The 22,534-nt window shown below is 39.5% G+C and overlaps 1 protein-coding gene across 1 annotated transcript in view; it reads right to left on the reverse strand.

Annotated features, from left to right (window-relative positions):
• The window catches only part of niban1a (niban apoptosis regulator 1a), a 53,054-nt gene that overhangs the window by 15,558 nt on the left and 14,962 nt on the right, over positions 1 to 22,534 (reverse strand). Inside the window, exons 2-5 of the mRNA XM_041792276.1 lie at positions 7,995 to 8,125; positions 6,094 to 6,222; positions 5,897 to 6,011; positions 3,617 to 3,781 (exon numbers count right to left, since the gene is read on the reverse strand). Of these exons, the coding sequence (XP_041648210.1) occupies positions 3,617 to 3,781; positions 5,897 to 6,011; positions 6,094 to 6,222; positions 7,995 to 8,125 (540 nt within the window). The remainder of the gene's footprint in view (positions 1 to 3,616; positions 3,782 to 5,896; positions 6,012 to 6,093; positions 6,223 to 7,994; positions 8,126 to 22,534) is intronic.

Consider the following 22,534-nt stretch of genomic DNA (forward strand, 5'->3'; position numbering starts at 1 on the left):
ACAACAAACAAAGCCTTTAAAAAGAATATAAACAACAAACAAAGCCTTTAAAATGGAGATAAACAACAAACAAAGCCTTTAAAACGGAGATAAACAACAAACAAAGCCTTTAAAACGGAGATAAACAACAAACAAAGCCTTTAAAAAGAATATAAACAACAAACAAAGCCTTTAAAACGGAGATAAACAACAAACAAAGCCTTTAAAATGAATATAAACAACAAACAAAGCCTTTAAAAAGAATATAAACAACAAACAAAGCCTTTAAAAAGAATATAAACAACAAACAACCAGATAAACAACAAACAAAGCCTTTAAAACGGAGATAAACAACAAACAAAGCCTTTAAAAAGAATATAAACAACAAACAAAGCCTTTAAAAAGAATATAAACAACAAACAAAGCCTTTAAAATGGAGATAAACAACAAATAAAGCCTTTAAAAAGAATATAAACAACAAACAAAGCCTTTAAAAAGAATATAAACAACAAACAAAGCCTTTAAAAAGAATATAAACAACAAACAAAACCTTTAAAAAGAATATAAACAACAAACAAAGCCTTTAAAACGGAGATTAACAACAAACAAAGCCTTTAAAACGGAGATAAACAACAAACAAAGCCTTTAAAAAGAATATAAACAACAAACAAAGCCTTTAAAAAGAATATAAACAACAAACAAAGCCTTTAAAATGGAGATAAACAACAAACAAAGCCTTTAAAACGGAGATAAACAACAAACAAAGCCTTTAAAACGGAGATTAACAACAAACAAAGCCTTTAAAATGAATATAAACAACAAACAAAGCCTTTAAAAAGAATATAAACAACTAACAAAGCCTTTAAAAAGAATATAAACAACAAACAAAACCTTTAAAAAGAATATAAACAACAAACAAAGCCTTTAAAAAGAATATAAACAACAAACAAAACCTTTAAAATGGAGATAAACAACAAACAAAGCCTTTAAAATGGAGATAAACAACAAACAAAGCCTTTAAAACGGAGATAAACAACAAACAAAGCCTTTAAAAAGAATATAAACAACAAACAAAGCCTTTAAAATGGAGATAAACAACAAACAAAGCCTTTAAAACGGAGATTAACAACAAACAAAGCCTTTAAAATGAATATAAACAACAAACAAAGCCTTTAAAAAGAATATAAACAACTAACAAAGCCTTTAAAATGGAGATTAACAACAAACAAAACCTTTAAAAAGAATATAAACAACAAACAAAGCCTTTAAAAAGAATATAAACAACAAACAAAACCTTTAAAAAGAATATAAACAACAAACAAAGCCTTTAAAAAGAATATAAACAACAAACAAAACCTTTAAAATGGAGATAAACAACAAACAAAACCTTTAAAAAGAATATAAACAACAAACAAAGCCTTTAAAAAGAATATAAACAACAAACAAAGCCTTTAAAATGGAGATAAACAACAAACAAAGCCTTTAAAACGGAGATAAAGAACAAACAAAGCCTTTAAAAAGAATATAAACAACAAACAAAGCCTTTAAAATGAATATAAACAACAAACAAAGCCTTTAAAACGGAGATTAACAACAAACAAAGCCTTTAAAATGAATATAAACAACAAACAAAGCCTTTAAAAAGAATATAAACAACAAACAAAGCCTTTAAAAAGAATATAAACAACAAACAAAACCTTTAAAATGGAGATAAACAACAAACAAAGCCTTTAAAACTGAGATAAACAACAAACAAAGCCTTTAAAAAGAATATAAACAACAAACAAAACCTTTAAAAAGAATATAAACAACAAACAAAGCCTTTAAAAAGAATATAAACAACAAACAAAGCCTTTAAAAAGAATATAAACAACAAACAAAGCCTTTAAAATGGAGATAAACAACAAACAAAGCCTTTAAAAAGAATATAAACAACAAACAAAGCCTTTAAAAAGAATATAAACAACAAACAAAGCCTTTAAAATGGAGATAAACAACTAACAAAGCCTTTAAAAAGAATATAAACAACTAACAAAGCCTTTAAAATGGAGATAAACAACAAACAAAGCCTTTAAAAAGAATATAAACAACAAACAAAGCCTTTAAAAAGAATATAAACAACAAACAAAGCCTTTAAAATGGAGATAAACAACTAACAAAGCCTTTAAAAAGAATATAAACAACTAACAAAGCCTTTAAAATGGAGATTAACAACAAACAAAACCTTTAAAAAGAATATAAACAACAAACAAAGCCTTTAAAATGGAGATAAACAACAAACAAAGCCTTTAAAAAGAATATAAACAACAAACAAAGCCTTTAAAATGGAGATTAACAACAAACAAAACCTTTAAAAAGAATATAAACAACAAACAAAGCCTTTAAAAAGAATATAAACAACAAACAAAGCCTTTAAAAAGAATATAAACAACAAACAAAGCCTTTAAAAAGAATATAAACAACAAACAAAGCCTTTAAAATGGAGATAAACAACAAACAAAACCTTTAAAAAGAATATAAACAACAAACAAAGCCTTTAAAATGAATATAAACAACAAACAAAGCCTTTAAAAAGAATATAAACAACAAACAAAGCCTTTAAAATGAATATAAACAACAAACAAAACCTTTAAAATGGAGATAAACAACAAACAAAACCTTTAAAAAGAATATAAACAACAAACAAAACCTTTAAAAAGAATATAAACAACAAACAAAGCCTTTAAAATGAATATAAACAACAAACAAAGCCTTTAAAAAGAATATAAACAACAAACAAAGCCTTTAAAATGAATATAAACAACAAACAAAGCCTTTAAAAAGAATATAAACAACAAACAAAACCTTTATAAAAAAGATAAACAACAAAGAAAACTGTCATGTGTCAGCAGTCACTGATGATGAAACATTCAGCCTTCCCAGTGCGCTCAGAGCCTTCATGACCTCGAGGCGGCGTTCTGCTTTGACACGATTAAAAGTCTTCTCTGGTGTGGCGAGGCTGTTACCATGGAAACTGATGAAATTGGTTCAAGCGATGCAAAATCTAAAGCATCATCATTAAGCACCTAGCGCTCTGAGCAGACGTTGAAGTCTGCAGCGACAGAGCATCAACCCTGCAGCATGAACCAGTGGGCTCCATCAGCTCTGATATTAAATATCAATATAAATATTAGTTAGAATGTTAATTATATAGTTATAGTTATATTAGTTATAATATTTATATCTAATATTTATTAATTCTAAATGTTAATATTATAAATATTAGTTATAAATATTATAAACATTAATTATAAATATTATAAATATGAATATAAAACTGTTTTACTCTATAATGGGGCTGAAGGTTCACTATTAATTGTGTATCATTGTGTCTTCATAACAACTTCATTTGATTTGAAAATTTTGGACTCAAGAACTACAATGTGGATATGACCCCAGTTCCAAAAAAGTCGGGGCGCTGTGTGTATGTAAATAAAAACAGAGGTCAATGATTGTCAGATCTCATGAACCCATATTTGAAATTTGATAATCACTGACTTCTGTTTTTATTTACATTTACACGGCCGCCTTAACTTTTTGGAGCTGTGGTTGTAGATTTGTGATCCAGACCTCCCGTGTCCCCCCTCAGTCCTCCTACCTTGGTTCTGGTGTCTGATACAGTCAGACAGGATGGAGATGAAGGCGGCCTGCTTGGCCTGCTGTTTGAAGCAGAAGTACGAGTCTCTGCGGTACGGCAGACGGAGGTAGACGGGAAACTGACCCGGCATCCCCGACAGAGGAGGAGCAAAGTCTTCCTTCACATCTGAGACACAAAAAACACATTTACTGTTTAATAAAGTCCATAATACTGAACTGCACCTTGACTCTGAGAAGGTTTTGGAGCTTTTAACCACACAAAAGACATGAACATGTTTTTAGTGAGGGCTGGTGAGTCAGAGTCCTGCAGGGTATTTGTGATTTCTGGAGTCTTGGTTGCGACAAAAACTCCCACCTGAGCTGCTTTTAGCTTCATTAAACACCTGTGGGAGGGAGTTTAGTGTTCAGAATCACAGTGGGAAAGATTTTCTTTCTCTGAAGTCAAAGATTCACAAGCCTTTAAAACTCATAAACAAACATAATAAAGATGGCTGCTCTGTCCTCTTTATGATAAATATTTGAGTGAAATCAGTGGTAAATCTAGCATGCTGGAAAAGCTTACACACTAAACAGTGAATGCATCAGAATTATGTGTGCACCATCCCTCTATGACTGCATGTTTAGAGTGCAAACAGCAAAATGACCGCGTTATGTAAGAAGCTCCACGTCTGCAGACGTTATCAGGAAACACATGGATATTTCCAAAACATCAATCACTGGCTCTGGAATCATCCTGATGACTTCATGTGCAGTTACAGCCCAACAAAATCATCTTTATTCTCATTAATCTAAACTCAGTACCATCAGGGCAAAGAGAAAACAGAGATTTGAAAATGTTTGCAAATTACTCAAAAATAAAAACCTGAAATATCACCCTGACATCAGTCAGAGCCTCTAAACAGCTCTGTAAATCTAGATCAGGTTCCTCCATGTCTCTGCTGAGATGTTTCTACACCTTAACTGGAGTCCACCTTTGCTAAATTAACCTGATTGGACATGATTCTAAAGTTCTCACAGCTGACAGTGATATCAGTGCAGAAACCAAGGGTCAGAGGTCAAAGGAGACAGGATTGTTGACAGGCACAGATCTGGGGAAGACTACAGAAACATTTCTGCTGCTCTGAAGGTTCCCAAGAGAACTCCAGAATTCTCACATGAAGAAGTTTGGACCAACCAGGACTCTTCTAGAGCTGGTCACCATCGGGGGAGAAGGACCTTAGTGAGAGAGGAGACCAAGAACCTGATGGTCCCTCTGACTGAGCTCCAGAAATCCTGGAGGACATGGAACAAAGTCCTAGAAGGAGAACCATCACTGCACTGATCTGGGCTTGATGGAGGAGAGGACGGAATAATAATACTATTTATAAAACTAATGCCACTTTGATGAAAATTCATCCCTGCTGGATATTCCACAGTCAGCTGTCAGAAAGTGGAAGAGTTTAGTGCTGATTTCATCGCTGAAGAGTTCTGATCTTCCCCTGGCATTAATGTAAACTCTAAAACTGCAGCAGGAGCTTCATGAATGGGTTTCCATGGCAACAGCTGCATGCAAGCCTCACATCACCAAGTCCAATGCCAAGTGTCAGATGGAGTGGAGTAAAGCACAGCGATGCTGGACCAAGCAGTGGAAACTGTGGAGTGACTAATCACGAGTCTGGGTCTGGAGGATGCTGGGAGAACGTTACCTGTCTGACTGTGAAGTTTGGTGGAGGAGGGATAATGGTATGGGGCTGTTTTTCAGGGTCTGGACTAGACCCCTTATCTCCAGTGAAGGCCGATCTTAATGCTTCAGCAGACCAAGACATTCTGGACAATGCTATGCTTCCAACTGTGTGGGGAAGGCCCTTTTCTATTCCAGCATGACTGTGGCCCAGAGACCAAAGAAGGACTAGAAAGACTAGAGTCCTGACCTCAACCCCATCCTGCACCTTTGGGATGATCTGGAACAGAGATTGAGAGCCAGGCCTTCTGGTCCAACATCAGAGTCTGACCTCATAAATGCTTTGCAGAATGAATGGACACACATTCCCACAGAAACACTCCAGAATGTTGTGGAAAGCCTTCCAAACAGAGTGGACGCTGTTAGAGCTGCAAACAGGGGCCAACTCCATATTAAAGTACATGGATTTGAATACAATGTCTTTACAGTCCCTGTTGGTGTAATGGTAGAGTGGCCAAATACTTTTGTCTGTAAAGTATACCTGAAATCATAAAAGTCCTTAAATATGTAAATATGACCGCTAAAATTCAGAGTCTAACTTCTCTGACGTGGGTTACTCACTGGTATCATCAGGGAAGCATTTGTCCACCATGGCCATGTACATCTCCTCTGTGGTGAAAACAGTGCCCCCTGTAGGCAGCAGCGTCTGCCGCGGTGGACTTCCTTTAACAAATGTCTGGTGAAAAGAGAAAGAGCTGTGAGCTTCTAGAAGACAAAGAACGACACTGTAGTTTAAAGTTGGTGTAGGTCCCACTCACCTCTAGGCTGTCATGACACTCCAGGCAGTAGTTCGCTCTCACCACCACGTATCGCTCCTTCCACTTCCTGGTTTCATCAAAAAATAGGATGAGTTCTTCATACAGCACAGCGCCTGTCTCTTGACACTCCTGATAAACACAGAAAGACAAAACAACGGGGATAAACACGAGACAAATGTCTGATTCTGGATTCTCTCCAGGGAGGTCTCATTGAAGACGACAGTTAGAGAAAAGCATTAAAGGTGATGACATCATCTTCAAAGGCAGAGGATGACATGTTTTATAAACTTTAAAGGATGACATCATCTTCAGAGGCAGAGGATGACATGTTTTATAAACTTTAAAGGATGACATCATCTTCAGAGGCAGAGGATGACATGTTTTATAAACTTTAAAGGATGACATCATCTTCAAAGGCAGAGGATGACATGTTTTATAAACTTTAAAGGATGACATCATCTTCAGAGGCAGAGGATGACATGTTTTATAAACTTTAAAGGATGACATCATCTTCAAAGGCAGAGGATGACATGTTTTATAAACTTTAAAGGATGACATCATCTTCAAAGGCAGAGGATGGAATGTTTTATAAACTTTAAAGGATGACATCATCTTCAAAGGCAGAGGATATGTTCTATAAACTTTAAAGGATGACATCATCTTCAAAGGCAGAGGATGGAATGTTGTTGAAGCTGGGAATGTTTGGGGCCTTTTCCCATCCACTTCTGTCAAATAGTAGGTAATAGTTGAAAACTTTTAGTAAAAGTGGGTGGAACTAATGAGGCCTAACTCCTTCTAAAATCGGAGTATAGTTTGAGGTTACAGTCTCAAGGGTGTTTTCCTTATCTATATATAAAATAGAGTAAATACAGTTTAATTCTATGGTGTGGTATCACTTCATATATTGTATTGAACTTCACTGGATGGTAACATGCATACCAGTGCCATCAAAATGTATACCAATACACAACAAAACCTCATATAACTTAATACAGAAACATATCTAAATGATTATCCCCACATTATACTCTGGAGTTACATTATCTAAAGTAATTCAAAGTAATGTAATTTGATGTTATGGAACAAACTGTGATGGCACATCATATAATGTGACTTTAAATAATACAGTGTTTCCTAACATATCGGACCATTAAGTTCTGTTCTCAGGTGTGTTGAACGTTAATGTATCTTAAAGTACAGGGTGTTACTGGAATATAAAGTAATACGACATAATGACAGTAAGTATAGTTTATATAATGCATCATATTCTGTTATACCACATCGTACAGTAGCATGCTGTTTCATTATGAATGTTAATGTTACATAATGAAAAACAAACCACAGTGCAATAGAATCAATTTATAGTTTTGTAACATAATGTAGCACAGCATTATGTAACATAAATAAACTCAATGTAACATAATGAGACATAGCCTAGCATAACATAACATATAAACGTCATGTAACATAACATAACGTCATATAGCATAACATTATACCATGTTACCTCACATTACATAAGGACCTATGATACCATGTTTTGTTACATTAACATCATGTAATGTAACAACTCAGAACATGAAACAGGTACTATTACATCACGTAACATAATGTCAAGCAATGCAACATAAATGACTGTAACCTAAATTAATGTAGCATAAATTAATGTAACATTAATAAATGTAGCATACATTAATGTAACATAAATCACTGTAACATAAATTAATATAGCATAAATAAATGTAACACGAATGTAACAAATTAATGTAACACAAATTAATGTAACATTAATTACTGTAACATCTGTAAATAAATGTCCACTAACACACAGCCTACGTGAAACCTTCCAGAGAATGTAAACAGTGATTATGTCAGAGCTGGTGTGGGTTAAACGTCCTCACCCTTTGTTTGAGCAGCTGTGTGCTCTTCTCTTTGTTCTGCTCCAGATCATCTTCCACCTGAGAGAAACGAGCCACAGAGAACTGCTTCCTGTAGTACGGACTGAACTCCTTCAGCTCAGCCTCGGCCTGGCCTGGAGAAAGACACGGAGAAAACACAAGTTACACAAACTGGTTCCACTGGGGAATATCCCTGACATAAAACTGTCACATATTTATGAAACTGAGGGGGTGTGTTGAACGCAGAGACATGGCCTTAGCAGTCTGGTCAGATTTCTGATCAGATTTCAGTCCAACAATAAAAGACAGAAGCTGCTCTGCTGTGAGGTGTGCTGTTACTGGTAGACGAGGAAATATGAACCAGGAAGGAAGGACGTCGTCTGAAGGTTTCCTCGGCACAAAGGAGGCCATTCATGGGACAAACAAACACTACCTTAGAAGAAACGGGCACCAAAGAAACTCCATAGATAGGAAAGTTATTCTGTTTACTCATGTCTGTCAAACTGGAATCATTCACCTCCATTAAACTAAAAAAAAAGAATAAAAATAACAGAGGTCCATCCTATGGCAAAGTTTCAGGGTAACATGGGAGGAATAATATATCTGTGGCTACACAGCGGTGCAGCGGTTCAGGGGTTCAGGTTAGGGATGGGCTGAGACAGAAAAAAGAGAAAGATCTAATCCGCAGGTTGGCAGGTGTTTGAACGCTGAGGTGTCTTCCTTCTTTCTTAAAGTTAATCTCACAGGTAGACACTGTGGTCTCTAAAACTTCGTTCTGCATATGAAAGTGCGAATAAACCCACACTATTCTACAGTGTGAGCACGCCACACCAACAGTAGTCTGTCCTTCACTGTGAGGAAGAAGCTCCTTTCATCCCACCACACAAAACCAGGTAAGGTCCCAAACCACTGGCATTGGGGGCGGGGTTTGTGACTGTGAAGTGTCCTGTGAAGTAGCAGTGATCTCTGACATCACGTTTCATAGGCTAGAATATAATATTTAAGAAGTTTTGGATCATCTCGAGAGGCAAGGAAGGACTATGTTATAAGCTTTGAAAGGTTGACAAAATCCTCCAAGGCAAGGATGGAATGTTTTAAAAACTTCAAAGGATGACATCATCATCAAAGGTAAGGATGGAATGTTTTAGAAACTTTAAAGGATGACATCATCTTCAAAGGCAAGGGTGGAATGTTTTCAAAGCTTTAAAGGATGACATCCTCGGCAAAGGTAAGGGCGGAATATTTTATAAACTTTCGAGAATGACATCATCTTCAAAGGCAAGGGTGGAATGTTTTCAAAGCTTTAAAGGATGACATCCTCGGCAAAGGTAAGGGCGGAATATTTTATAAACTTTCGAGGATGACATCATCTTTAAAGGCAAGGGTGGAATGTTTTAAAAATGTTTAAGGATGACATCATCATCAAAGGCATGGCTGGAATGTTTTATAAACTTTAAAGAATGACATCATCATCAAAGCCAGAGGGCAGAATGTTGGTGAAGCTGGGGATGTTGGGGCCCACTTCATTAAAATATTGGGCCATAATTGTCATATTTTGGAAATGTAGGTGGAACTGCTGAGGCCTTACTCCTCTGAAATTGTTATACAGTGTGACATTGATGCCCTTTAAGATGTTTTGCTTTTTACATGTGAATGCTGTGAATGGTTCATAAAAATGGCATTTTCAGTGATCTAAAATGCTGTTTGGGTGTGTAAAAGGGGCCAAAAAAATAAAAATGTCTATTTTCAAAATATCTGCCTACATGTGGATGGAAAGATAGAAAGGTATGAGAGAAACTTTTGTGTTTGTGTTATTTTTCCCTCCCTCTGTGCTCCAGTCTTTCCCCAGCCACGGCTCCAAACAGCAGATGATCTCTGTGTGAATCTGAGCTGATGTTGCTGTAATCAGGTCACTGAGGCTAACGTTTGAGTCTCCATGAGTAAATCAGACTCTGAATGGCCCCTCTTGAGCTTCATCAGCCGCTGGCAGAACAAGCTGAAGATCACGGAGAGCAGAGAAAATTTCTCCTCTCCCTCCTCCTGAAGGAGACCAGATCCCCGACACAGAGGGAGTCCGTTTCTTAGGAAAAATCACAAAACAAAGACTAGAAAAAGCTCCGTCAGCATTGGTGGAGAAAGTCTTCAGGGCTGTGAACCAGATCACAGAGGGAAGAGAGAGGAGCGTTAAATGAGTATTTACCTGGCCTTAAATGCTCAATATCCTCAGACTGTTAGCAGTAATTGTTGATGACACATCCTACTCTTAACATGTCTGAGCGTGCTCTGTCTCTCTGAACAGTCGGGTTAATATCAGGTTTATGCTCTGTCATTATCTCTGTGAGAAGCAGCACGAGGTGACGCTCACAACCACGAGGACGGGCTGATTGGTGGAAGCAGAGCTCCATCGTCTGATGGAGCGTGCTCCATCAGAAAGTCCTGATGTTTTAGGGTGTATTTCATATGAATAACTCCAAAATTTCTCCAATTATTCCCCATATGTTCAAGAAATTTAATCATAAAGCCTAAAAACTCTAACAAGAAATTCCTTTATAAAAATCCATGTGAATTCCTCTACATTTTCATGCAAATCTCCCCTAAAACTTACAAAAACACCAAAATTCAGTGAAAATGACTGGAAAAAAGACTCCAAACATCCAGACTGATTCGCTGAAGTTTAATGAACATTCTTTAAATATTTTTAAAGAACCTTTTGAAAGAAGGTGGAGTCTCACAGCTGATTGGTTCAGGTTAACAGAGGGGGTGGAGTCTCACAGCTGATTGGTTCAGGTTAACAGAGGAGGTGGAGTCTCACAGCTGATTGGTTCAGGTTAACAGAGGGGGTGGAGTCTCACAGCTGATTGGTTCAGGTTAACAGAGGGGGTGGAGTCTCACAGCTGATTGGTTCAGGTTAACAGAGGGGGTGGAGTCTCACAGCTGATTGGTTCAGGTTAACAGAGGGGGTGGAGTCTCACAGCTGATTGGTTCAGGTTAACAGAGGAGGTGGAGTCTCACAGCTGATTGGTTCAGGTTAACAGGGGGGGTGGAGTCTCACAGCTGATTGGTTCAGGTTAACAGAGGGGGTGGAGTCTCACAGCTGATTGGTTCAGGTTAACAGAGGGGGTGGAGTCTCACAGCTGATTGGTTCAGGTTAACAGAGGGGGTGGAGGATGGTGTTTGGTTCTACAGTCTCTGGGGAGCTCTTTGTGTTTTCCTCAGTTCTGAACAGTAATCGGCAGCAGCATGTTTGTTAAAGGTTAGCATCGTCTCTGGTGACCCTAGCGACCCCGTCAAGGCCAGGTCAGATCTCTGGTCAGCTAATTAGCGTGGATATCCGGCTCACAGAACGGCTCCATCCTCTGGCCATGAGGGAACGCCATCCTACAAGGTCAGACTAAAGCAGGCAGGGTCAAGACGCCCCAACACAGGACACGCTTACATGAAACATTCCTGAACACTCCAAGAAATGAAGACAATATCAGATTTCTGGCCAAGATGGAGCCCAAACCTTCTCACAAAGACCATAACAAGGATTTCCATCCTGAGGTGCTGTTAGATATACCATGACACCTGGGTTTCTCTCTGTGGTAATACTGCAGTGATACCTCTGACCACAAAAATCAGACTGATTCCTCCTTCAGTCAGGGTGAAAATGTCTGCAGATTCAAACACAGTGAAGTGTTCCTGCTGTACATCACCACTGAAGGATGGATTGGCCACCCAAAGAAAGTTTCTCATTTGGTCCTGACTACCACCAGCACAGGGGTGTAGAAGGTCAGATGCATCCTTTTTATCTGACCCCCATCCTACCAGACAGCAGGGTGAAAACATGATGCCTGAACTGTTGAAACCTCAGCTGACACGGTTCCCGTGTCTGTGCTCTACCGTGGTTTTAACATCAGATCTGAAAGTCCTCTCCGCTGTAGCCGGCCTTCTGTAGCTCTGATGTAAACTCCAGCCGGCTTCTTCTGCAGCATCGGGTTGGAGGTGAAGGTTTTTCCAACACAAAGAAGAAGCAGTGAGTCACTCAGGGAGGATGAGATCGCTGCAGGTTTCCTCTCACAGACACCAGAGAAGTTTAATTCTGCAGAGACAAGGCTCTAAACTAGTCTCTGCTGCTCCAGCTGTTCTCTGCAGAACAAACTGAGACCAGGAGAAGATCCAGCCCTGCTCTGGGTTCATCCTGGGCCGCGCTGCTCTGCTGGAGATATCGTGACGTCGGTCCTCAGCTGCTGTTTATTCAAATTACCAGCAGCCACAGCTTGTGCTCTCTCTGCAGGTTAAATATGCAAACAGAGAGAGGAGAGAATGATCTGACCTTCAGACGACCTTCACTGAGACTTAGAAAGAAGACATACGGCTGATAATGTAGTCAGTATTCTTTAATCAATTATATATTATTTATTTTAGTGCTTGGAAAGACGGAAAGAGGAAGGAGGGTTGGCCATGTCAAATGATATGCATTACTGCTGGGCAGCTATGACCTCTAAGTTGAACATTTTGATGCGGCCTTCTGAGGGGGAACAAATGCCCCTTTGGGCACTTATGGGACAGCGTTCCTACAGCCCCATTGCACTGAGTTCCTTGATTTGTGCTCCACTGCCATTGAGTAAGACCCCACTTGGGCACAACCCAGTGACACAGGGTTCGCTTAAGATATGGAAACAGTTAAGAATCCATTTTGGGTGCAAACAGGGCCTCACTTTAGCTCCCATCTCGGCAGATGCCCTCTTCCCACCATCTCTGATCGACACAACTTTTCAGCTCTGGACTAGAAGAGGTGTGGGCTTGGTCAGGGATTTATTCAGAGAAGGCAACTTCATGTCATTTCAGCAGTTAAGGTCAAAACTCAATATCACACAAGTACATTTTTCAGATACCTGCAGGTCCGAAGCTTTATCAAAAAACATTTCTCTCCTTCTCTTCAAAATCTACAGAGTGGTTGGTTAGAAGAATGCTTGAAGGTGGATGCTTTGCAAGGGGGGTGTGTGTCTGCTATATATGAGCTGTTGCAGGGGGCAGCAACCCCCTCTTTGGACCATATTAAACAGCAGTGGGAGGCAGAACTAGGCTTTGGTCTTTCTGTAACAGAATGGAGGAGGGCAGTCGGCTGGGTGCATAACTCGTCTATTTGTATCAGACATGGTCTCCTCCAATTTAAAGTATTAGAGAGACTCCACCTAGGGGAGGCTTGCTAAACTGTTTCCAGGAACAAGTGAAAACTGCCCTAGGTGTAAATGTGACCCAGGCACCCTTAGCCATATGTTTTGGACCTGCCCGAGGCTGAAGGACTTTTGGGAGGGGGTTTTTTAAAACCATCACCCTAGTGTGGGAGATAAAAGTTCAACCGAACCCTGTCACAGCCTTGTTTGGTGCGGTGCCACTGGACTACAGGATTTCAGCCACCCATGCCACAGCAGTGGCCTTCGCTACACTTCTGGCACGGCGGTCTATCCTGCTTAAATGGAAGAAGACAGTACCCCCTTCCCATAAGCAGTGGATGATGGACATGGTGGCTCATCTCAAGGTGGAACAACTAAGATATATAACTCAGAGCTCAGAAAGAAGGTTCAGAAAGCTCTGGCAGCCATTTCTGCTGTATGGTGAGAAAATCCCTGTTGAACAAATAATTACAATGACCCAGTGATTTTTCATTTTCATTTTCACATTTATGTAGCCATTTTGAATTATTTACGCAGCTTTATTTATTTAATTTAATTTATTTTTATATACTTATTTATTTTTAATTTCAATTCATTTATTTATCATATTATTATTTCAATACATTTTTAGTTTATTTATATTCATGAATTTTATAACCTTTATGGATATACGTGTGCAAAGCATTGGTGTTCTTGAGTATGTTCATACTGTGTGTGTGTGTGTGGGGGGTGTGTGGGTGTGTGTGTGTGTGTGGGGGGGGGGGGGGTGAAATATGTTAAAATCCGATTAAAAAAAAAAAACATCCAAAATATATATATTATATATTTTTAGACATGTTTTTCAAATTCCACATCAGAGTTCTGAGAAAAAAATATCAGAATTAAAAGTAGAAAAAACTGTCTCAAAAGATTCAAACGGATTTCTGATTTTAATCCTGAAATTCCAGGATCAAGTCATGAAAGCTAATATTGCTAATGCTAGCAAAGATGCTAACAACAACAACACAGGATCAAGCCATGAAAGCTAATATTGCTAATGCTAGCAAAGATGCTAACAACAACAACACAGGATCAAGCCATGAAAGCTAATATTGCTAATGCTAGCAAAGATGCTAACAACAACAACACAGGATCAAGCCATGAAAGCTAATATTGCTAATGCTAGCAAAGATGCTAACAACAACAACACAGGATCAAGCCATGAAAGCTAATATTGCTAATGCTAGCAAAGATGCTAACAACAACAACACAGGATCAAGCCATGAAAGCTAATATTGCTAATGCTAGCAAAGATGCTAACAACAACAACACAGGATCAAGCCATGATAGCTAATGATGCTAATGTTAGCAAAGATGCTAACAACAACAACACAGGATCAAGCCATGATAGCTAATGATGCTAATGTTAGCAAAGATGCTAACAACAACACAGGATCAAGCCATGATAGCTAATGATGCTAATGTTAGCAAAGATGCTAACAACAACACAGGATCAAGCCATGATAGCTAATGATGCTAATGTTAGCAAAGATGCTAACAACAACACAGGATCAAGCCATGATAGCTAATGATGCTAATGTTAGCAAAGATGCTAACAACAACAACACAGGATCAAGCCATGAAAGCTAATATTGCTAATGCTAGCAAAGATGCTAACAACAACAACACAGGATCAAGCCATGAAAGCTAATATTGCTAATGCTAGCAAAGATGCTAACAACAACACAGGATCAAGCCATGATAGCTAATATTGCTAATGCTAGCAAAGATGCTAACAACAACAACACAGGATCAAGCCATGATAGCTAATGATGCTAATGTTAGCAAAGATGCTAACAACAACACAGGATCAAGCCATGATAGCTAATGATGCTAATGTTAGCAAAGATGCTAACAACAACACAGGATCAAGCCATGATAGCTAATGATGCTAATGTTAGCAAAGATGCTAACAACAACAACACAGGATCAAGCCATGAAAGCTAATATTGCTAATGCTAGCAAAGATGCTAACAACAACAACACAGGATCAAGCCATGAAAGCTAATATTGCTAATGCTAGCAAAGATGCTAACAACAACAACACAGGATCAAGCCATGAAAGCTAATATTGCTAATGCTAGCAAAGATGCTAACAACAACACAGGATCAAGCCATGAAAGCTAATATTGCTAATGCTAGCAAAGATGCTAACAACAACACAGGATCAAGCCATGATAGCTAATATTGCTAATGCTAGCAAAGATGCTAACAACAACACAGGATCAAGCCATGATAGCTAATGATGCTAATGTTAGCAAAGATGCTAACAACAACACAGGATCAAGCCATGATAGCTAATGATGCTAATGTTAGCAAAGATTTTAACAACAACACAGGATCAAGCCATGATAGCTAATGATGCTAATGTTAGCAAAGATGCTAACAACAACATAGGATCAAGCCCTGACAGCTAATGATGCTAATGCTAGCAAAGATGCTAACAACAACATAGGATCAAGCCCTGACAGCTAATGATGCTAATGCTAGCAAAGATGCTAACAACAACAACACAGGATCAAGCCATGAAAGCTAATATTGCTAATGCTAGCAAAGATGCTAACAACAACACAGGATCAAGCCATGAAAGCTAATATTGCTAATGCTAGCAAAGATGCTAACAACAACACAGGATCAAGCCATGAAAGCTAATATTGCTAATGCTAGCAAAGATGCTAACAACAACACAGGATCAAGCCATGATAGCTAATATTGCTAATGCTAGCAAAGATGCTAACAACAACAACACAGGATCAAGCCATGAAAGCTAATATTGCTAATGCTAGCAAAGATGCTAACAACAACAACACAGGATCAAGCCATGAAAGCTAATATTGCTAATGCTAGCAAAGATGCTAACAACAACACAGGATCAAGTCATGATAGCTAATATTGCTAATGCTAGCAAAGATGCTAACAACAACAACACAGGATCAAGCCATGATAGCTAATATTGCTAATGCTAGCAAAGATGCTAACAACAACATAGGATCAAGCCATGATAGCTACTGATGCTAATGTTAGCAAAGATGCTAACAACAACACAGGATCAAGCCATGATAGCTAATGATGCTAATGTTAGCAAAGATGCTAACAACAACACAGGATCAAGCCATGATAGCTAATATTGCTAATGCTAGCAAAGATGCTAACAACAACAACACAGGATCAAGCCATGAAAGCTAATATTGCTAATGCTAGCAAAGATGCTAACAACAACACAGGATCAAGTCATGATAGCTAATATTGCTAATGCTAGCAAAGATGCTAACAACAACAACACAGGATCAAGCCATGATAGCTAATGATGCTAATGTTAGCAAAGATGCTAACAACAACACAGGATCAAGCCATGATAGCTAATGATGCTAATGTTAGCAAAGATGCTAACAACAACATAGGATCAAGCCCTGACAGCTAATGATGCTAATGTTAGCAAAGATGCTAACAACAACAACACAAAAGGAGGATTTCTGTAACCATTATGAAAACATTTACACTTGAATGTTTGCATAATGTGCATAAAATCTCTGCTGCTGCAAATATTGGTTTATTCAGCTGCTATTTTAACACATTTTAAGTTAAAATATTGCAACTCTCTGATTTTGTAAATGGCAGCAGGCCATACTGTGATTTAATCTAATTTGCGATTAGTTGCCCAGCCCTATTTTCTACCATCAGAGGACTCCACCATTCCTCTCCCAGTGGCTGATAGTGAAGACCCCAACAACAGACCGACGCGGCCTAAACATCTGCTCTAAGACCGATCCAGGTCTGGATTTTCAGCAGAAAACCTTCAGGACAGCATTTAGGGTAAAAACTACTTCCTGTTCAAAGACAAGGCTTCTGCAACCTCTGAAAAAAATAAAACTTTCTGATCAACCCTTCACCTCAACCACAAATGAACAAGTCCAACAATCTGAACAGTCCATACGTGATTATAAAGCTGTATTTATCAGACAAATAAAGAACTCCTCTTTAAAATAATCAGGAATGTTTTCTCTGCTCTGTTACTGTGAATAAACCATCAGCCTTCATCTCATCTGCCGTCTCCAGGCAGCGTTTACACTCCATTAAAACCTGAATAGTGAGCAGAGTGTTGATAAAGGACTGCATGGATGTTGTAAAAAACCAATCAGACAGAGAAAACAGTCATAAAAGCAGAGTAATTGTTCTATGTGGAGCTAATGAGCCGCAGCAGACGGCGCTCGCCACTAAATATCACACAGCAGTGAACGCTCCACAAACACACCAATGATGTGGTTTAAGAAAAGAGGAACCGTGTTTACTCTAAATACACTGATGACATAACGCTCGGAGCTAGAGAACGTCTGATGGAGGACTTTTCTTCTTCTAAAGTTTGTTCCTGTTTCTAAACTTTCTATGCTATGTGAGGTCAAGCTGTTCCGTTCCAAGATAGCATCAAAATAGATAAAAGCAAGAGCAGGAGGAGAGGACCATACATGAGAATCAGACCAGCTCTCTGGTATAAGATCTGCTGTCAGACATTAGAACAGAAATGACTTCAATCCCTCCATAAACCCTGATTTATCCATCCTTCCTCATCCCTCTACCACATCTCTTCTAAGCTGCTCAGCTTCCTGGGCTGTCCTGTCTGTTAAACCAGGGGTTCTCAACCTTTTCAGCCCGTGACCCCCAAAATAAAGAGACCGGGGACCCCCACCTGAAGGTGGCTGAACACAGTCATGACCATTCAAGGAAAGTCATGTTTAGACGAGGCCGTCCATAAGGAGGGATAAAGGGGAGGTTTCTAGGACCCAGCCAAACTGGGGGACCATGGAGGTCAGCAAAACCATGGTCCACTGGGAAGTTAAGCTGTGATAACCGTAGTTTATATTCCACCTGAATAATAACCAGTCCTATTAAAGACATAAATATCATTATTTATTCATCTGTGTAGTAAATAGGCTTATTTACATGAAAATAACTTAAAAAAATAATTAAAATGGGTTCAAATTGGTTAATATTTGCAAAAAAATGTGGAAAAAGTGATGAAATTGGATTTTTAAAGAGCATAAATGAGTTTAAAGTGGCAAAAATAACCAAAAAATGGGTTAAAGTGGCAAAAACAGGCACAGAAAGTGGTAAAAAGGGATTAAAAAGTGGCTGAAATGGTGTTAAAGTGCAAAAAGTGTTGGAAATTAGGCGGAATGGGATGAAAAATTGATATAAACTGGCAAAAAAGGATAAACTGTGGTTAAAATGGGCAAAAAGGGGTGTAAAAAGTGGTTGATAGGGACAATAATCAGTCAACAGAGGCAACAATAGGCAGAACGTGGCAGGAGTTGGTTAAGAAGTGGCAAAAACAGGCAGAAAAAAGTGATGGAAAGGGTTTAAAATGGACAAAAATGGTTTTTAAGTGGAAAAAAGGTGCTAAAAATGAGCAAAACTGGTGTTAAAAAGTGATAAAAAAGGGTTAACATTTGGTGAAATTGGTGTAAAGTTGCAACAGTGCCATTTAAAAATGTAGTGTAGTTTTCCTACTAACTCACATGTAGAGACTGTATTAGGACAGTGTTAAAGGACCAAACCCTGCTCTTTAACCCAAACGTGCAGTGTGATGGCATGTAGGGGTTTGGTATGTGAAGTATGAGCACGCCAACTCCACAGTAAAGCTCTGGAGCAACCTGCTCATCCACCTTCAGCATTCACAGTCAGACAGCGGAGGATAAATCAGTGAACGAACCTCATAAACCTGCAGCCTGTCACCTCCTCAACACCTTTAAACCACACCAACAAAGGCGGGAGATAAGGCCCATAAGAGAGGGAGAACAACCCGTACTGATTTACATAACAGAGCAGGAGAAGAGGAGCCCAGAGCGCAGACTTTGAACCATAAATATGAGAGAATTTATGAAAATAGAAGCTGGATTACATCCAACTAATCATTGATGGATGGATGGATGCATGGATGGATGGGTGGATGGATGGATGGATGGGTGGATGGATGGATGGATGGATGGATGGATGGATGGATGGATGCATGGATGGATGGGTGGATGGATGGATGGATGGATGGATGGGTGGATGGATGGATGGGTGGATGGATGGATGGATGGATGGATGCATGGATGGATGGGTGGATGGATGGATGGATGGATGGATGGGTGGATGGATGGATGGATGGATGGATGGATGGGTGGATGGATGGATGGATGGGTGGATGGATGGATGGATGGATGGATGCATGGATGGATGGGTGGATGGATGGATGGATGGGTGGATGGATGGATGGATGGATGGATGCATGGATGGATGGATGGATGCATGGATGGATGGGTGGATGGATGGATGGATGGATGGATGGGTGGATGGATGGATGGATGGATGGATGGATGGATGGATGGATGGATGCTGTATAAAGTGTTGTATATTTAAGGATCTGTATAAAATCCATGCAGATTTAGATCTCTGACCTCGGTTTTGCGTTAAACTACCACAAACAGAAAAGTCCCTCTCCTGCAGAGCTTCTTTCTGCCTCTTTCTTTGTAGCTGGAGCCTTCTTTCTGAAACGAAGCTCTAACCCTGCAGGTTTAAAAAAGCAGACGCGCTGTTTCACACAGGAAATGTCATCAGTGAAGAAAGCTGCTGCTGGGGCTGACGTCTGCTCACCAAAATTATCTCAGCACCAAATCTGCACGCTTTCACGCCTCGGCACAAACATACAATCACAAACAAGACCCAGCATGTCAGTGAGATCTGTGAGAAACAGGGTGTATTAGTCCTTTAAGGCCTTCAATTCAGCTATTTTTAGAATCACCTGAAAGCAACGGTGTGCAGGGCAGATATAAAGACAAAGACGACACATTCAGAAACTCTGAGCACATGCACAACTGAAGGCACTGCAAATGGAACAAACGTTCGTGCAAAAGCCAAAACAACAGCATAAATATCAGCAAACACAGCAACAACACTGGCTGGGATAACTGCTGGATTTACACCGTCGTTTGAGGCACTCTCTTTGGTTTCCAACTGCAGCATGCTCATTTCATTCGCGTTTGTTTCTGATTCTTGCATGGGCTTCACAGCGTTTGTGGATGTCGTTTCAGCTGTTGCAAAATGTTTGCCATCAAGTCTGCCAATGAGAGGATAAAGGGGAGAGGTTTCTGGGGCCCAGTCAAACTGGGGGGTCCATAGAAGTCAGCAAAAACTGGTCTGTGGTAAAGTTAACCATATTTTATTTCTGTCCTGAATAAGAACCGCTCTGATCAGAGAAACAGGGAATAAGTTTTATTTATGCTGTAGCATAGTGACGTCTGACGTTTCAGCAGGTAAACCCCACAGAGCTCAGAGAGGAGGAATGTTCCGGGTTCATCTGAGTTCATGAGACTTTCCCAGTGGATTTCTGAGGTTTGAAACGCAACTTGTCCAAACACGCCGTGTTGTTCTCACACACTCCCACAGTTTTCCACTGGGGACTGGAATCCCAACATTTTTGGAGATCTGGACTGTTGGATCGTCTCCTTTCAGTTCCATTATGGTTTAAATCAGACAGTTTCGACCTGTGACTGATAAACATGCACGTGCTTTAGTCATATAAACACCATTATACACCATGTCAGAAAACTTTGGTAACCTCTGACCAGCAGACGTGTGCGTGTGAAGGGTTGTTCCCTTCCTGGTTTAGATTTTTATATTTGTCAAACTGAAATGTTTCAGATGGTCAGACTAATGTGGAGGTTTGGAGCTTTTCATCATTTAAACACGCTCCTCTGTTTTTACTCTGATAGGTCAGCGGCGAACCGCAGTCTTGATGTTGGATTCATCGGACAGCTGCTGGTTAATTCATCAAACCGATCGACTGGTTGACCTTTCTGAGCGTGTCTGCTGGGTCACATGACTGCCTCATTGTGAGGGTTTTTGCTCTTAAAAAGACAGATTACAGTCTCATCTTCGTGTCACAGTTACACGCCCCCTCCCCCCCCCTCCTCCTCCTCATCTCGGAGTCTCTGTTGGACATTTTTGAGCTGTGCAGTAACTTGTTCTGTCTCCAGTATTTCCTGACTGACGGCTCTTCTCTGGACCCCGACCCATCGGAGCAGCTGCCAAACATAACTCTCTGAATAAGGCATCAATTCCTGACATTTTAAAGTCAGAACCAAAGCTCTGGACTTCTCAAACATCCCTCCTTCTGATGCTCCAATATGAGGATTCACAGAGAGAGGAGTCGGCTCTTTTGGCTCCCAAACGGCTCTTCGTTTGGCGCCATTTCCTCGCTAAATCATCCGTTAAGCCAATCATGACCAGAGGTGTGACCGTATCTGTGCACATCCTGATCTTTCATAGTTTGGACATCCTGGCAAATGACTTCCTCCCTAGTCAGTCTTTGCACTCTGCTCCATCTCCACTCTGCTCCACTCAATACTACTGGTGTTAAAAAACTAAAGCTCTAAATATGGAGCTTAATGACTCACGATGACTGTGTTAACACTGCCAGCACTCAGGCATGTCTGATTAAAGACGTGATCTTTACTGGACGTCACTCAGGACATGGACAAGTATGGTGTCTGGTGCAAAACAGATAATAGAGAATAAAAAACAAAAGGAAAATAAAAAATATTAAGGGGCTAGGGGCTAAAGACCTGCAGGCCTCACTGACTCAGTTAAGGTCAGAGTTCATGATTCAACAATCAGAAAGAGACTGAGCAACAGTGGCATGATGGGAGAGTTCCAAGGCCAAAACTACTGCTGAGTGCATCCTGATGACCCTCAAGACTCCTGGAAAATATTCTGAGGACTGACCGGACAGAAGAGGAACTTTCTGGAACCCAAACCCTTGACAGTTTCACCCACTTTTAAAAACGTTAATAACCCTGGCCAGCTATGTGGCAAAAATTGGAAAAAAGTCCAAACAATCGAATATTCCATCATTTTCCTTTGATGATGTCATCTTTTGAAGCCTTTATGTTTCTAAAGGATGACATCATCTTCAAAGAATGACATCATCTTCAAAGGATGACATCATCTTCAAAGGACGACATCATCTTCAAAGAATGACATCATCTTCAAAGGACGACATCATCTTCAATGAATGACATCATCTTCAAAGGACGACATCATCTTCAAAGGACGACATCATCTTCAAAGGACGACATCATCTTCAAAGAATGACATCATCTTCAAAGGACGAAATCATCTTCAAAGAATGACATCATCTTCAAAGGACGACATCATCTTCAAAGAATGACATTATCTTCAAAGGATGACATCATCTTCAAAGGACGACATCATCTTCAAAGAATGACATCATCTTCAAAGGACGAAATCATCTTCAAAGGACGACATCATCTTCAAAGAATGACATCATCTTCAAAGGATGACCAC

This window comes from Cheilinus undulatus, linkage group 7 (genome assembly GCF_018320785.1).
Source record: "Cheilinus undulatus linkage group 7, ASM1832078v1, whole genome shotgun sequence".
Taxonomy (NCBI): domain Eukaryota; kingdom Metazoa; phylum Chordata; class Actinopteri; order Labriformes; family Labridae; genus Cheilinus; species Cheilinus undulatus.